Below are 17527 nucleotides of genomic sequence, written 5' to 3'. Positions count from 1 at the left end.
CTGGGGGAGCACACAACACCATGAATGACCGACCATGTCCCTTGCACTTTCTAAGCTTCACCAGTTTTCTACCCACTGTTAGGAAACACCCTTGTCCTCAGTCCTCACACCTAGTCTTCCAATGGGCCAAGTCAACGCTGCCTCCAAAGCAGCTCTCCATTTCCTCAGTTCACTGACTGGCTTCATGCTCCTCCTTGGTCAACAATCCCACTAACTTCACCTGTGCCCTCATTTCTACCCAATCCCCTTCCTTCACCCATCATCCGTAAAGCTCAAGTCCATCACCCAAAACTTAAAACCCCTAATACCCTAAATCACCCTCCATACCTAACTGCCAGATAAAACTCAACTTGAGTCTGCTGTCTCTCTCTTCTTTACCCTTCCTTCTCTGCTCCTCCAGCCACATGCCCTCTAAGAAAGGGACACACTCTGAGAACGTCTGCCTATACTACTCTGTGAGGCAGGCACCTGCACAGCTCCTGCTCAGAGCATGCCCTCCAAGCTTGTGGGACACTATAATCTGAACACCCCCCTCCCAATCGACTACGGGCTCTTTAAGGCAGGAACTCCAAATACACTTCAGTCTTTAGGACCAAGTATCCAGTTGTAGTGAGTGTTCAACCTTGTAACTCGAAGGCAAAAATAAAACGTAATTAACACTAATTTCTATAATGACTTTTTCCAACCCAAGCATCCACCTTGGTTTACAAAGCTTCTGGAGAGGTATCGAAGTTCCTAGGTAGGATCAGGAAAGCCCTCTGGCCACTAGCCACAGAGACTACTGTGTGCTACAGCACAGTGCTAGCTCTGGTTCTAGTCAACACTGTGGTCCAGTCTGCCCCCAACATGAACCTTAATTCCCTCACTGACCCTGGTCCATTACCCATGCTGTTGCTCCTTGCCTGGCTCCCAAGACCTCAAGGTTCCTTTTCAAATATTTTGGACACTTTAAAAAAAATCTTTATTTTATTTATTTATTTTTATATAGTGCTAAGGATCGAACCCAGGGCCTCACACATACTAGGCAAGTGCTCTACCACTGATCCACAAGCCCCCTGTGGATACTCTTAACAATAATATCCTGATCAGTTTTAAAAATCTAAACTTCACCCTGGAGCACAGCATCATGAAGGTTTTTGTGGTGCTGGAGGCATATCCCAGGTTTGTCTTGCACATACTAAATAAGCCGTCTACTAACTGAGCTTCAGTCCCCACCCACAGAAGTATTTTAAATAATCATACTAAAGGAAATATCCATCAACACAAATGCATTTTTATCCCAAAGTTCAGAAAGTCATTTGTACTGGAACAAGTCCTAATGTTTGAACTCACCTAGAGAGAAACAAAATTTCTTGATCCAAATAGCGACTATTTGGGAACAGAATTAAATTTGGTACCTGAATCCACATGGCATTCATGGAAGCCCAAACCTTTTCTGGCAGAAATTATAATGGCAAATCAACTACTTGCTTTGAAAAAACCAGTACATTTCCATACCTAATCATGAAAGACCAATGAAACTTCCTTATTATCAAGAGATCAAAGGGTCCATTTCATCAACATCCAATCTACTCAGAATTTTAAGATTCTTTCCCTCGTCTCCTTCCAATATAACACATACAACTCAATTTACCTTCAAAAACTCCCTCGTGGTGAAACTGTCACATCTGCTAAGAATTTCCAGCAAATATCCCCAAAAGGAAACCTTAAAATACATATATATATATGTATACTATATCCATCTACTATATACCATATATATATAGTAGATGGATATAATGCCTATATTTTGTTTTCATGTGGTGCCGAGGATCGAACCCAGTGCCTCCATATGCCAGGCAAGCACTCTGCCAACTGAGCCACAACCCCAGCCCCCAAACTTATTTTTAACGCAAAAAATAGTGAACTAGAAACTTATATTATCTCCATCTGCTGCAGTGTAGAAATCATGGCCAAGATCAGGAACTTGCACAAAAGAGTGGACAAGACAGCACACAGCCAACAGAAAAGACATCTATCTAACTACTACAGAGTCTGGCCATGCAACAGCAAAGCTAAAGAAACTTTACACAAATGACGAAAGCAAACCAAGATTACCTCAGAGCAAGATTTTGCTTGTTTGGAAACCAAGCTTCCATTATTCTCAGAAGACTTCCGTTTTACACCTCCAATTCTTGCAGAATTATCTAAAATGTGTAAAAATAGGTAAGCTGGTTTCTTGTAACATAAGGAAAACAGAGAAAAGGGGGAAGGAGAAGAAAGATTTTAATTAGATAGTACTGTATCTTACCATATGTCACGAAGTTATCATGTACAACTTCAACATGAATCAGTGAGGGATCGACAATTTTCAATGCTGGAATCTTAAAAACAAAAACAAAGAGAGGCTGGGGCTGTAGCTCAGTGGTGGAGCGCTTGCCTAGCATGTGTGAGGCACTGGGTTCAATTCTCAGCACTGCATATAAATAAGTAAAATAATGATACACTGACAATTAAAAAACATTAAAAAAAACAAATTTTTTTAAATGCTTAGGAACACGTTGAAAATTGGCTCTATTAAAATAATAGAGTATCTTAGAAATAATTTCTTTTAAAAATGATCGTAATAATTTCTATCTCTTATTCTAACTTCATAAAATTTAGAAAATATTATTAGGTACTTTAAGATCACAGATTTTCTGTGTGATTATGTGGCCCTGGAACTCATCTTTCACACAGTTACCATGGTCTTTACCTCCTCACAGTTGACTTGAAGAGTTTTAGATGCTGGGTTTCCGTTCACAACAGTTGCTGAAAACCACTGAGTAGATGGGTCCAAACTATAAATTTTTACTTCTGAACCAACTAAGTTTTTGTCACCTTAAAAAAAATAAACGAAAAAAAAAATGTTAGAGAATCTGCGCTACTTTCTAATAGTACCATTATCCAAGACATTCTTCCCCAAATCTTTAATTTCTATAAACATAAAGATAAAATAATTGCTACAAACTTAAAACAGACATTTCAGCAAAGCTAAAGAAAATGTAGGCTTTCAATGCTCCATTTTCTTACAGATTTGAATTCGAATAATATATTTATTTTGACACATTCCATCAGAACAAAAAGTATCAGACAATTCATCAGAAACTCACTGTTCTGTGTAGTTTTAGAGGAATCAAATTTAGGAACCCCAACAGAACTGTGAGTTTAATTCAGAAAAAAAAAATTTTTTTTCTTCATGACTGTGAAACTGAGAAACTCAATACCATTAAATGGGAAGGTAAGGATTACTAAGGAATTTTATACAACTAAAATTCCAAACATCAAATTCCATGTCAGAATATAACTGAGCTTTTTAAATGCCTACATTACATTTATAATTTCACATAATTTCTGAACTTTACAAATTAAACTCCTCAATCATGTTATATAGGAAAACTTCTTATTTTTCAATTTTAAAATTAATTACAATGAAAAAAATTAAGAAATCTTAATGACAGAATGAGGGAGAAGAGCTAAACCATAGCTTCTTAAAAGCAATCACTGGTTAACTTATGAACTATCAACAAGAGAGCATCCACATACCTTTTAAAAGATGGCTTTCATCTAAATGTTTCACAATCAAAGCCTGAAATTCTTTACTGATGCTCTGATTATCAGTAAGGGAAAGCCGAAGATTGTTTACATCCTGTAAAATCAAAGATTGTTACACTTTAAGGAAATAAAAAAGAATTATTTATAAATCCCAATGACCGTTTCAACTGGTCATCCAGACCAGTTCAGGAAATGTCAACTAGCCATTTGATGGCACCAAACCATTTCAACTCCAGTGAACTGAGTTGGTCAAGAAGTTGGAAATTATCAAACACAGGCATAAGGCCAATTGAGAGGAAGTCACCCATGCCAAGAGCGTGAGAAATACCAAGTGACTCAATCATGATTTTAAGCATGACATAACTTTGGTTATGGGAAAATAATAAGTGAATCAACAAGCTGGTTGATCCAACTTTAAAACAAATCCATATACCAAATACTGGGAAATCCCAGGCCCAATCCAAGAAACAAAGACACACCGAGAGATGCTCATTGTCAATTCACTAAAATCGCTGTTTTAACATCTCATTTCATACAAATTCATTTAACCTAACTATATCCCAAATACATTCTACTTTACAAAAGGTAAGGAAGCTGGTGGTGGGGGATGACAAACAGAAAAACTGAATGCAAAGCCCAGGGCTTCAGAGCGAGCCAGTTCTGAAACACTCCGTTCTTGGCAGCTGCCCCACCTGGCACTAGTCCGCCCTCTGGCTCTGTGTGCACACCCAGTTATGACAAATGTATACAGACCGCCAATAGGAACAACCAGCCAAACCAAAATTCTAGCAGGGCAAAGAAAAACAGTGCTAAACACAGCAGCCCTTACAACTCAGGGCCTTCCCACTTCTCTGCTACTGTGAGATACATCCACAGCAGCAAGAGCAGTTCACCAATTTCTCCCACTTAGAGAAGAAGGCTGAGCTGGAATAGTGCATTTTCTTAGTCAGATATTGCTACATAAACCAGGGCAGCCACAACAGCTCAAAGCTAGTTACCAGAATGGGTCATATATTGGTTGGGTTTTTTTCCCCCTCATAATTTAGCACTACAATTTCAAAAAAAAATCCAATTCTTATTATAAGATAAGCAATCTATTGATGCAGAGAGCCACATGGGGCTCCCTGGAAAGGCAGAGTGATTCTAGTCTACCTAGGACAGTTTTAGGGCCTATCTAAAGTGCTAGATAGTTCATCTAGAGACCCTGTCTTATTTCTGTAACTGAGTCAAATCCATCTAACCACACAGCTTAAGTTTCAATACCAACTTCTGCATATGCCAAATGACATTCAGGTGCTCTCTGCATTATTTAGAGCAAGCATCCTATAAATTCATACAGCAGAAGCCTGATGTGATCATCTATATCTACACAATAGTGTCCTGAGTAAAATCCAAGAATGCACACTGAAGTTTCCCTCAATGAATTATATATTAGGATTACATGAAGAACAATTTTCACACTGAGAACCCAAGGTACAACTCACTGAGAACAAACACTAATCTAGATTTTCCCTTTTTATAAATTTTTTTAGTTGAAGATAGATATATAAATAAAGGTATTACTGTCTATCTATCTATCTATCTATCTATCTATCTATCTATAATATGGTATCTATAATATGGTAGTGCCTCACATGAGGTAGGCAAGTGCTCTACCACTGAGCTACAACCCCAGCCCTAGATTTTTCCTTTTTAATTTCGAGAAACAAAACTAATACTTCTACCTTAACTGAAAAACTAGGACATGTGGAAGATGTAAATTCAGGAAACAATGCTGGCAAGTAAAAACTATTCTACTACCCAGTAAGGCAAAAGAGCCAAACACCCATCTGTGTCACTGGTCCTGTAAACAAATCATTCTTCTCAAGGCAGGAAAACCATCAAGATGCCTAGTAACATATGAAGGTAGCTTGCATGTGAACTTAATTGGAAGCATCCTCCTTTGTTCTACCTACTTATACATTATAAATTGAAGCCTACATGATGGGCCTTGTTTTCACTCATTTCCAGGATATGGAAGTAAAAGCAAAGCCAATTGTTGAGAAAGCCAGTGTGTGGCTTTCCAGTACAGGCCCAGAAACTCAGCCACCGGCCCAGGCTGCATATTAGCAAATACACAGGTTTAATAGTTGTGCATACTACAGAAACAAATCAGATCTGAAATCACAAAGCAGAGTGCGTAAAGGGGACAGATGTCATTACAAAACCAATAGTATTCTGAAGGCAGTGATCTCCTCCCTTCTAATATTTTCATAACAAATACTAATATAAACAACCAGAAACCCACATGTTTAAAGGTGAGAGTTTTCCAAACGAATTGAAAAGAATGTATGTGTATACAGCCAATCCTCAGTTATGTTCCACCAGATTGCCAAAAGGAGAATTAGTGATTACCAAGCCATGGGTCTTAAGAGAAACATGGGATCTTATAAACCTCTGGTCACATTCTCATCGACTGATCAATATATAACCTTGCTGGATGTGTTTCTGTGAAAGACACCTTATGCAATACACATTGCAGATTCATCAGCCTTGAACTCGTGTCCACAAGCACCCCACCTGACGGCTGGGCAAAAGCTCCTCTAACACATGTACTTCAGACCCACCACAGCTTTCTTTTTTTTTCTTTTTTTTAGTTTTCGGCGAACACAACATCTTTGTTTGTATGTGGTGCTGAGGATCGAACCTGGGCCGCACGCATGCCAGGCAAGCACACTACCACTTGAGCCATGTCCCCAGCCCACCACAGCTTTCTTGAGCTTATAAACACCAAACAACATCTCAGCACTACATCTGGGACACTTTACACAGAAAAAAAATTACAAAAGGAAAACAAGAAAAAAAGCAAAAACACAAAACAGTGAAACTAAATAAGGTGCAAAAAAGATACTTGTTTACACCAGGAGAGCTGAAATAAGGTGACAAAGGAACATCACCTTAACTGGACTCAGTGGGAACCCACATCAGGCAAAGTGTTCTGTGCACATGGATGAATGAATGCAAGCCACCACAAGTACTGATTTGGGGGCTACAAATATATTTTAGTAGGTAGGCAAATTCACAAACATAGAATCCATGAGTAACCAGGATCAGCTGCATTATTGTATGCCTGTGTGTACTCATGCACATACACACAACTGCAATAGTCAACTTTCCAACATTATTTCCATATCACCTAGGTGTTTCCATACATACCATCAATTGTATACCCTTGTCCTTTCAAACCAAATGGATGGCACAGACCACAGGCTACAATTGTAGGATGCAATCCAACAACCCTTTTTTGAGGGGGATATATCAGGGATTGAACCCAGAGACACTCGACCACTAAGCCACATCCACAGCCCTATTTTGTATTTTAGAGACAGGGTCTCACTGAGTTGCTTAGCACCTCACTTTTTACTGAGGCTGACTTTGAACTCACGATCCTCCTGCCTCAGCCTCCCAAGCCACATAGCGTGTGCTACCGTGCCTGGCCCAGGCCCAACAACTAACCCTTTTTTTTTTTTTTTTTTTTGTGGTGCTGGGGACTCAACTCAGGGCCTTGCATACAAAGCAAGCACTCTACCAACTGAGCTGTGTCCCCAGCCCCAACAACTAACTCTTGATGGGATGGGTTCATCTCTTTATTAGGCATCTAAATATGGGCAAACAACACCAATCTTACTGCTCATGTTAAAAGAACTTGAATCTCTGTTTTTAAGAATGATTTAAGGATGATTTACCTGTATAGGCTTTAAAAGATCTTTGGAAAGAAATACGCTTTGCTGATCTCCTAGGAAGCGAACAGAAGTTATGGATCCCAAACCAGCTTTGTCCAACAAAGGTTTGTACACCTGGGGGGAAAAAAAAAAGTTTGGCATCATAATTGCTATCAGCATTATTCTGAAAATGGAACTGGCAATTTTTAGGCACACAGGAAGTAACAAAGTCAGTAAGCTTGTGTTTACTGCAAGGACCTCATAATAATGAGGTATCTACAAAAATCACACAATTTTCATTCAAACCCAATAACTTAAACCAGATATGCATTTGGGAGTCATTAACACACAGGTCCCCAGTTCCTCCATTTTCCAAAATTTTTGCAAAAGAAGTATATGCACTTTTTTCTGGGGAGATTGGATTATGAGTTCAGGAAAAACTCTTGGCAGGTGAACGCAAAAATATAAAGAGCAAAGTATGACTTAAACTGTGACCTCCAGCAGCTCTTCTCACTCATGAGCAAAACCCTGGCTTTGCCAGCAGCAGGTGAGGCCCTCCAGGATCTAGCCAACTTTCAAGCACCATTCTGGCCTTTCCAACTACCTGTACCTGACTTCCTCATAAGCTCCAGATGTCCTCTCCAGATACAGTGGTCACTCTCTTCCTCAAACTGCACCACATTTACAACGCAGATACAACCCAGACCTTCTTGTAGTATATTTAGAGCCAAAAACAATCCCGAGCAGGAGGAATCTTGGAGACCCTGAGGCCAGGAATGGAAACCTCTTTTATGGACTGCTGCCACAGAGACCTGCCCAGTGCTGCCTGGTCTCACCAATTTTAGGGACACTAGAAATCTAAATGCACATTCCACACTTTTTTAAAAAGGCAGCTAACTATTTTCTTAAAACACTTAACTGTTTGGGCCAAACCAAACAGATCTATCTATATGTATGTATGACTACCAGTTTCTGACCTCTGACCTTGACATTCCCCACATTACTTCCTCCCCCATTTTTCAAGTGAAGAAAATAAGACCCTAAAAGCCCAGGGATAGGCCCAGAGTTACAGAGCTCCTACAAGGTCTGGCAGAAGATTCTAGGTGCTTTTGTACCCTCTGCCTTGTCACAAACATAGACTATTGTTTCATGTGTGTGACAAAGGCCAAACACAGGCATTTCATTTATATTTTCCTTGTTTTACCCCAAACAGATGAAATGTTCTCTTTTCCTTAGTTTTACTCACTATTGCAGGCCATTGAATAGTTCGTTCAGAAATTTCAGGTGACTTTCGTTCAGCCAAAACCAAATTATGTTCTACCAAAAATGCTTTCCTCTGAAGGCTGTAGACTTCTATCCATCTTCTCTTCCTCCAAGATTCCCCATCAAACTCGACACATACCTGGATGAAAATTGGAAAAGCAGATTCAAGTCACAAACATTATCAACATACAAGCTTAATGATGTCATTATTATTCTTGAGTCTCCCACATGCATGTGTTAGTCCCTCCTAGTTCCCTGCCTTTCCTTCACAGCCACAGCAAAATAATCACACATGTACCAAACTTGATCCCCAAACTACCCTGGGATACAAAAGTTCAGGGCTTTCGGGATCAGTGTCCTCAAAGTAGTCTCTCGGTAGCCCAGAAACCAAAGAACCCCACTTAGAAGGGATTTACATGTTAATTAGATGTGTGAACTTTGGGAATTAAATGAGACAAATCTGAAACCCAGAACAACTATTTTTCCAAGTGCATTGTAATTCAATTCTCTGTTGACACTGCAGTGGGCTTAAGAAGACCCCATCATGACACCAGCTGCTTTTAGACTCCTCTGGTAGACTACTTAGCAAAAAGCCCTAATGTATGACACACCTTCAATATACCTTTCAATAGAGAAAAGGGAGAAATTTACTTCAGGGTTGGGAGTCTAAAACTATTTTACACGATAAAATAAATAAGAAATTAATAAATGACCCCAGAACTACGTTTTTTTGTTGTTGTTTTTTTTTTTTTTAATTCCTGGTATTGGGGAGCTGGGGCTGTGAATCAGAGGTAGCATACTTGCCTGGCACACTTGCCATACTTGTGAGGCACTGGGTTCTATTCTCAGCACTGCATATAAATAAATAAAGGTCTAGCAACTAAAAAAAAAAAAAAATTTTTTTAAAAACTCCTGTTGTTGGGGATAAACCAGAGCACCTCATTCATGATAGATAAGCACCCAATCACTGAAAGACCCACTCAGTCAGTCTAGTTGCTTATATAAAAATCAAACTACCTTTGAAATATAATTTTCCAAGTAGGCTATAATCCTTATAACTTAAATAAATTTACGAAGACATTTTTGTAAAAATCAGACAAAAGTTGGTCTCTGGCAACGCCCAGAGGTAGGAATTGTTCACAAAACCTTAAAGTTTGATAAAAAGTGATGCACCCAGGGGCTGGGGATATGGCTCAGGCGGTAGCACGCTCGCCTGGCATGCGTGCGGCCCGGGTTGGATCCTCAGCACCATATACAAACAAAGCTGTTGTGTCTGCCGAGAACTGAAAAATAAATATTAAAAAAAAAAAAAGTGATGCACCCAAAACACCCAAATTTATTTCTTTGGTATTGGGATTGAACCCAGAGCACTTTACCACTGAGCACATCCCCAGCCTCCACCATTTTTATTTTGAGACAGGTTCTTACTAAGTTGCTAAAACTGGCTTTGAACTTGAGATCCTTCTGACTCAGCCTCCCAAGCTGCTGGGATTATAAGCATGTGCCACTGTGACTGGTCAAAACATTCAAATTTTATTAGCTATTATGAATATGCTGCCCCTTAATTTATTCTAAAACTTTTTTTAACATTTACATATTTTAGCAGACTTGAATAAACTCCCTTAATATTCAGTGAGAAAAATCACTATTTTTATTTAAAATTCTTCGTCTTACAAGAGACCTCTTTTTTGGTGTTTCAAGGATTATTAATGAACCCATCTCTATCAAATCTTAAGATTTCACAGATGTCTTTACTAACTACATGGTCAGAACCCAACTTAAGAATCCTTTCCTCAAAGAAGCCTCCCCTTGCAAAAGAGCCTTTCCGCTCCTGAGAGAGGTCCCCCTGGCTAACTGTCCTCAGAGCTCTATACATTTCCCTCCTAGCACTTACCCACCAGTTGGCATTAAATTTATGGCTAGTCAAATGACACATGAATCAAATAGGTCAAAGTTTGTGTCTGTTTTTGCTCACTGTCTTGTCACTGGTATACAGTCCCTATCATTACTCAAAGACTTATTAAGCATAAATAAATGAACTTCTCTCTGAACTGACTCCTACATTCCATTTCTCTTATTTCACCTAAAAAGCTGTAAATTTCAGCTGATACACTGTTAATTCCAATCCTGAACCTTTTCCAATCTACAGGATATCTTTTAAAAAAAAGATAAATTAAGACCCACTCTACCCTTCTAGCAACAATAAACACACATCCTTAACTTCCCAGGCAATTTGGCTAGGACGCTGCATAACTTCTTGTACGGAAGGAATTTTTGCAGTAACCACCTTATACTTTCCAAATCAGAATAAATGCAAATGGAGAACAGCTATGTGGCAAAGCCTTTCTCCCAAGTTATATCTATTCTATCACTTCAACCAACCAACCAATGCTCCTTACCAAGGTATACTGAGACTGCTCATTTTCCTGGTTTCCTTGCCAGAGGATCCAGGTCTCCTGACACTCCCACAGAGAGGCTTAGTCTTTCAACCCCAACTTAGCTTTCCATGCCAATTTTCCCATCTTTCAGATATGTGATATAAAAGGAATAAGCACACAAATTTCAGAATCAGAGAGACCTTGGCTTGAATCCCACTATGTTGAAACTTTCCTTGATGTTACTTGCATAAAACAAAACGTGATTAGAAAGGAAACCAACTCAACTGCATCCCAGGTTGAGAATTCTTACTTAGAAGTCTAGATCTCTGAATCTTGTTTTATTAACTTCAAAAAGAAAGCAGTAACCTCTACCTCTCACTGAACTGTTAGGTAGATGGGGGAGGGGTCAGTACTGGGGAATGAACTCAAAGAGGGGTGTTCTACCACTGAGCTACATCCCCAACCTTTTTTATTATTTGAGACAGGGTCTTGCCAAGTTGCCCAGGTTAGCCTTGAATTTGCATTCTTCTACCTAGGCCTCCCAAATCACTGAGAATACAGGCATGCAACACCATATCACCATACAACACACATTACAACAAGGTATGGAAAGTGCCTGGTTAGGCAGCCAGGTAGTTTTAAGACCTATATGTTAATCTAAATCGTATCACCATATCACTGAAGCTATGAGTGAAGGAGAGAGTCTTCAACATAACCAGATCTACTCAACACTGGAAAAAAAAAAATGAAGGAAGGATTAAGACTTTAAGTGGTTTTCCCAAATATAAGCAACAATGTTTATCAGACCACTATTTAAAACTTAAGATAACACAAACTAAAATTCAAATATCTCAATTTTTAAGTACTTTTAATTTTAAGTTCAGCTCCTGCACAAGGCCCTGGGTTCCATTCCCTGTGCAGCAAAACAAAACAAAAACCCATGTATGTCTTTCATTTTTTCCTCAAAGCCTGAGGTTCAATACTGAAGGACACCTCCCCTAAAGTCTCTTTTGCAGATACTCTGGGGCAGACGGAAGACATTCATATTCAGAAAGAACTAAGGGTGACTCATCCAGTTTATGCAGGCTGACAAATGAAATGAGCTTCTGCTGTGTACTTTTCCCCATGCTCCCTAGGCCCACAAAGAGGTTACTTGTGCTGTCTGACACTAAAGGCCAAACAAAGGTCAGTTATGACTGCCTACCTGAACTTCCAATTTTACTATTCTTGTAATAGGGCCTTTTGTAAATGTGCAACTGATTAGGCTATCAAATATTTTGACCAAATGTTAGATATTTCAAATCAATTACTTCAAAGCCAATTTTTCCCAAAAGAAAATCTTACATGATACGTGAATTAATGTTATAGCTAATCTCAGCAAAAACTCATCTCTCCTGAGCATATGATTATGAAAACCACGGGAACTGCCAAGAAGAATGTTACCAAATGTGAAGGTAGAAATACACAGAACAGCATGGTTTGTAGTTAAATGTTTGACTATATATTGACTCTACCTAGTTCTACAATGCAGATTACAAGTTTCACTATTCCAAAAAATAAGGAATTAATTCATTACGCTTCCATTACATCTTCTTACATGAAAATAAAATGCTTACCTAAAACCCGAGTCTAGTATTCAATTATAAGTGGTAAACAGTCTCTATTACACTGCACCAGGAGTTTCTCATCTTACATAGCCTGGCTGGCAGCAGAATCCACCAATATTCAAGTTCCAACTGTATACAAGGATGAAAGGCATTGGTCAGGCCACTCATTTGCTGACAACAGTAGGAAAAGATACATAAAGATGAAAAATGGGTGGGATTGTGGCTCAGCAGTACAGCGCTTACCTAGCATGTGTGAAGAACTGGGTTCGATCCTCAGCACCATAAATAGATAGATAGATAGATAGACAGACAGAAAAAAAGTAGGGTTAAAGAAAGATAAAGACTTAGATAGGCAAGCTGGGGAAGGAGGACATTCCGTGCACACCTAATACAAAAGAAAACAGTTCACACTCAAGCAGAAGGATGAAAGATGAAGTCAGTCCTGGGAACCACATTTAACTAAGATCTCTGTTATTCTAGAGGTAGAAAAGGCTACTGTCCCAGCAGTTTTTCTGAACTGTTATTTGTAAACTGTTTCCTAATAGTAATTATTTTGATTCCTTCACTTATTCATGCAGATATTTAAGTACAAGTACATACTACATAGTGTTCAAGGTATGAAGGATTCAAAGGCTAGCAAAATAAAGTGCTCGAAGCAATTTTTTTTTTTTTTTTTTTAAGGCACTGGGGATTGAACTCAAGGGCACTTGACCACTGAGCCACATCCCCAGGTCTATTCTGTATTTTATTTAGAGACAGGGTCTCACTGAGTTGCTTAGTACCTCGCCTTCATTGAGGCTGGCTTTGAACTCGAAATCCTCCTGCCTCAGCCTCCCAAGCCTGCTGGGATTATCAAAGCCTAATTTTTCAAGTCTGTAGACAAACTTGGGCAAGTTATGTAATTTCTTTAAACTTCAATCTAACCCCCCCCCAACACACAAAATCTTACCAAACAGGCTACTGGTAAGGATTATTACTTGCCACATAATAAACAATCATTATTGCCTGTTACTATGTCTTCCACTCCTCTGCAATCAACTACTAGATATATTGCTTTTGTCACCTAAGTGACTTTGTTACAAAGTCTTTCTGGCAGTGAAACAAAATTAATAAGCCTTGGCCTTTAATATCATTCACAATTAAGCCTGCCAGTCTACACTGACTTGTATGTGTGCTAAAACTTAGAAAAATCATCAGAGTACCTACCTAAGTTTACTTATTCAGTCACCTCAGCGCCCAACCTCACCACTCAAAAAGCTCAATGTCCCTAAGCCCAGATGTAGATGTAAGTATGGTCTTAGTTACTTGGTTCTACCTGCACTCTTTGGTTCCAGTGTTTCAAAATCCATTTTTATTAACTACAACATGGTTCTTATACTTAAGCCAATTATTTCAATGGCTACTGAGGAATGCAGTAGTAATGATTAGAATAAAGAAATAATATAGATTTGCATCTTAAAAAGGGCTGAGTTGTGAAGTCTGCAGATAGGGCATAAGTCCAAATTAACCAAAACTGCTCTTGAATTGAAATCCCCAGTAGTCTCCAGTCAGGCACCTTAGTACAGTGGAGAAGAAACACTGCCCAACCTGGATTCAAATCCTCACTCCCTTACTTACAGTAGCTAATTACACAAGTCTAGATAAGAGTCCTTTTCCTCAAACTACTTCCTTCCTCATCCAGAAAATGAAGGTTCCTGAAAGTTGGGTGTGGCAGGGATATAGAGATAAAAATAAATACACACTAAGAACCTCCTAGATTGTCTGCCTACAACAGATCCTCAATCACTGCCATGGAAGGGAAGGCAAGGGAACATACAGTTTAAAAACTGTTTCTATTCAAGTCAGTTAAAACACAAGTTCTACAGAAAAATTTACCTAGATGAAATAAAACACAACCATCTTGATGAAATCTCATACACAAAGCTCTACATTTTATGTAAAAAGGTAACTAGCCTAAAATAAATAGGCTGGCCATCCCTGTACAATACACTATCTCTATAAACATGAAAACCTCTTTGGTACAAGAATGAGTGGAACAGAAGAGAGAAACCAAACCCCACAGTGTGTGGTTGGAGCATTTTTTGTGGCACAGCTCTTAATGCCTGATGGTGAAGAGGGCAGCCCTGGAGTAGAACTTCCTGGGTCAGAACACAGATTATGCCAGTTGGCTATGTAAGTTGCCAGTCATGTGACCCTGAGTAAGACAATCTTTGTAAGACCTGGTAAAATGGGGCATCATTGCTGGTAAGAGGTCAGCATGATGCTTGGCATGTGCTTAAGTGCTCAATGCTCACTTCTCTGCCTCAACGTGAAGACCAGGCACCTGGTAGAAGTTTTAAAAACATGTAAGTACAAATATCCTCCTACCTCCACTCTTTGTGGACTCATACTGGTTTGGGAATGGACAGACTATCAACTGTATAAACTGTACAAAACTGAACAGTGTTTCAGAAACCAACATATATTCAATTGCTAATGTTAGAACTTGCTTCCTTTATTTCCTGAGCACAGTTTCAAGAAAAAGCAGTGGTGACCAAGTGAAGATCCTGAAACACACACATCACTCAGAGTGGAAATCTCTTCCGTTCTGACAAGCTTCCTCCAACTTATCACCACTTTGCAGTCTTTGTTAGGGATCTTTTTTCAGCTATTTTTGCACAAAGGAGTCTTTGTTGGTACAATGGCTTCCTCACTGGTTGTTCCCAGACAATCTTTTCACAGCAATACTTCTATTAGAGTACAATTAGAATTCATCCCTCTTTCCAAAGATCTAACTGAAAAAGGTGCTCAGTGTCATTCTGGTTTAAGAAATCACTGACTGCACTTGCTCCCATTTCTCTCCCTGCCCCCAAACACCCAAGTGCAATATAGATTTCGAAGCCATTCCTCCACTGCACCATATATGGGCCAGCTCCACCCCCAGCGCTCCATATATGGTCATATCCCACACCCACCCACAGACTCCTCACGGATAACCAGGAACCCATTCCTGCTGACCCACCATATACGGACAAACACCCACCCTAACACGCCGAGCAGAACTAAACTCCTCCCTCTACACTCACACTTCATTTTTAACCAGTGCTTAAGTTAAAAACAAAAAAAAAGTTAACAAATCCAAAGGAACACCCCCCACCCCAAGTCTGAAAGCACCTCCAGGCACCAGCCCCATTCCTACCGCTTCCAGACGTCACCGCTCGCCCAACCTGACACTAACACCGCTCCTCCCCGCCGAGGAGTCGTCGCCCTAGCGGGGCCGGCGCCGGCAATGCAGCGCGCAGCCCCCGAAGACCGCGGCCGGCGACTCCGGGCGACCGGGCACCGCAGACCCGCGAGGTCCCCTCCGCAGCACCAGCAGGTCCGAAGCCAACTTTCGGGCAGCCCCGCAGGGGGGCTGCGCGTTCCCAGGGCAACGCGGGGGCGGCTCACCTTCAGGTCCTTCCTGGAAACGTCGGGGTGGGACACGGCGCGGACCGTGCCCGCCAGCCAGGGCCACTCGGCCACGCGCTGCACGTCCCAGCCGTCGTCGACGCCGTCGGCCGCGCACAGGCTGAGGAACCGCTTCCCCACCAGCACCGGCCAGCTCTCCCCGAGCGTAAGCACCATGTCTCCGCCGGCGGCAGCGCCCTCCTGCAGACACGGAAGCGAGCGTGTGGGGCGCGGGCCCGCCCGCCAAGTTTCGCTTTCCTGAGCCCCGGCCCGCTCGCCGCGGGGGCGGCCGGGGGACTCTGCGCGCCCGCCCCCGGCCCCGGCAAGGAGAGGGCCCGGAGCAGAGGCCCGTCCCGCGGCCACCCGCCCGGCCCGCCCGCGCCCCACGCCCGGCCTACACGACGCGCGGCCCGCGGGCTCGCCCCCGAACCCCCGCCTCTCTCGCAGCCGAGGCCGCGGCGCGCTCACCCGCCTCCCGCCTCCCTGAGTCACCGGCGGCGGCTGCCGTCCCCAGCCGCCCAGCCGACTCTAGCTCCTACTTGGTTCAAGAGCTCTCACAAGACACGCACGGCCCCCGGGCCCGCCCCCCGGAGCCGCTGCCGCCGCTCATTGGCTGCACTGCGGGCGGCGGGCGGGGCTCGCGGGGAAGCGGCCTGTCGCCACTGGCCGGGGCCGCGGAGGCGGGGCAGAGGAAAACAACAATCCCTCGGCGGCTCCTCCCCGTCCCCTCCCCCTCCCGGAGCCCGGGCGACCCCCACTCGGGACGGACGCGCGCCAGCAAAATCCCTCCGCCGCGCCCCATTCTTTCCGTTTGTTACCTCACGTTACGCAAAAGAGTCCCGCGAGATCCGTTATCAACTTTGGGGGCCCCAGAAGAAACTGCCCTGGCGCACAGATGAGACTGGATGGGGAGACCCGGGTCTCCAAGTGCCTATTGGATTGTTCTACAAGTGCGTAGGTTGTCGACCAAAGATGGGCCTTCACTTGGCGGAAGAATCTCACAGGAAAGGGCGAGGGCGGCCGGCCGGCGGGGGGGCGGGGGTAGGGACGTGCGGTTTCAGGCGTACTCAGCCGGGGGCGGAGCTGCCGAGCCGCTTTGTGCGCAGGCGCCTCGCAGCGGGCGCTGGCGCTGGGGCTGCTGGGTGAAATGGCCGCGGGAGGCGCAGGCGCACGTGGTGTGGATCGTGAACGTCTAAGTCCGCCATTTTGAAGGATAGATGAAGAAAGGCATGGAGCCATCGGGGTAGGACGTTCCTTGTCTGTGGAGCGTGAGAGGCCGCGCAATGCACCGTGGAATTAGGTTTTCTAACGTAAAGGCGGGGCTGGGAAGTTGTTGAGAGACCAGGAAGTTGAAAGAGTAGATGAAGGCCATGATGATGCAAGAAGAAATGCAAGAGAGAAGGTGGTTTGAAGGACAAAGGAGATGAAAGGTGCCTGTGTTGAAAGGACCACCGATGTTTGGGCGAAATGAAGAAATGGAATGGAAAAACTGAAGACTTATTTATAAAGGCTGGGGCTTGATGAGGAGTCACACTTAATTCTTAAAATAATGACTGAAGAATCCATGCTCCCAATT

The 17527-nt window shown here is 42.2% G+C and overlaps 1 protein-coding gene across 3 annotated transcripts in view; it reads right to left on the bottom strand.

Moving 5' to 3' along the window:
• Positions 1–17000, bottom strand: part of Kdm3a (lysine demethylase 3A) — a 44721-nt gene extending 27721 nt beyond the window's left edge. For 2 of the 3 annotated variants that reach the window (XM_026409455.2, XM_026409457.1), the window contains exons 1-8: positions 16420–16493; positions 15952–16152; positions 8521–8676; positions 7299–7409; positions 3565–3667; positions 2735–2859; positions 2291–2363; positions 2098–2186 (exon numbers count right to left, since the gene is read on the bottom strand). In XM_026409455.2, the coding sequence (XP_026265240.1) occupies positions 2098–2186; positions 2291–2363; positions 2735–2859; positions 3565–3667; positions 7299–7409; positions 8521–8676; positions 15952–16128 (834 nt within the window). In that variant the 5' untranslated portion in view covers positions 16129–16152; positions 16420–16493. Of the gene's footprint in view, positions 1–2097; positions 2187–2290; positions 2364–2734; positions 2860–3564; positions 3668–7298; positions 7410–8520; positions 8677–15951; positions 16153–16419; positions 16494–16769 lie in introns of those variants that run through there. The other variant, XM_026409456.2, reaches the window with a different exon arrangement.
• Positions 17001–17527: the final 527 nt, after the last annotated feature.

This window comes from Urocitellus parryii, chromosome 12 (genome assembly GCF_045843805.1).
Source record: "Urocitellus parryii isolate mUroPar1 chromosome 12, mUroPar1.hap1, whole genome shotgun sequence".
NCBI classification, from domain to species: domain Eukaryota; kingdom Metazoa; phylum Chordata; class Mammalia; order Rodentia; family Sciuridae; genus Urocitellus; species Urocitellus parryii.
This window is presented reverse-complemented; position numbering and strand designations above follow the sequence as displayed.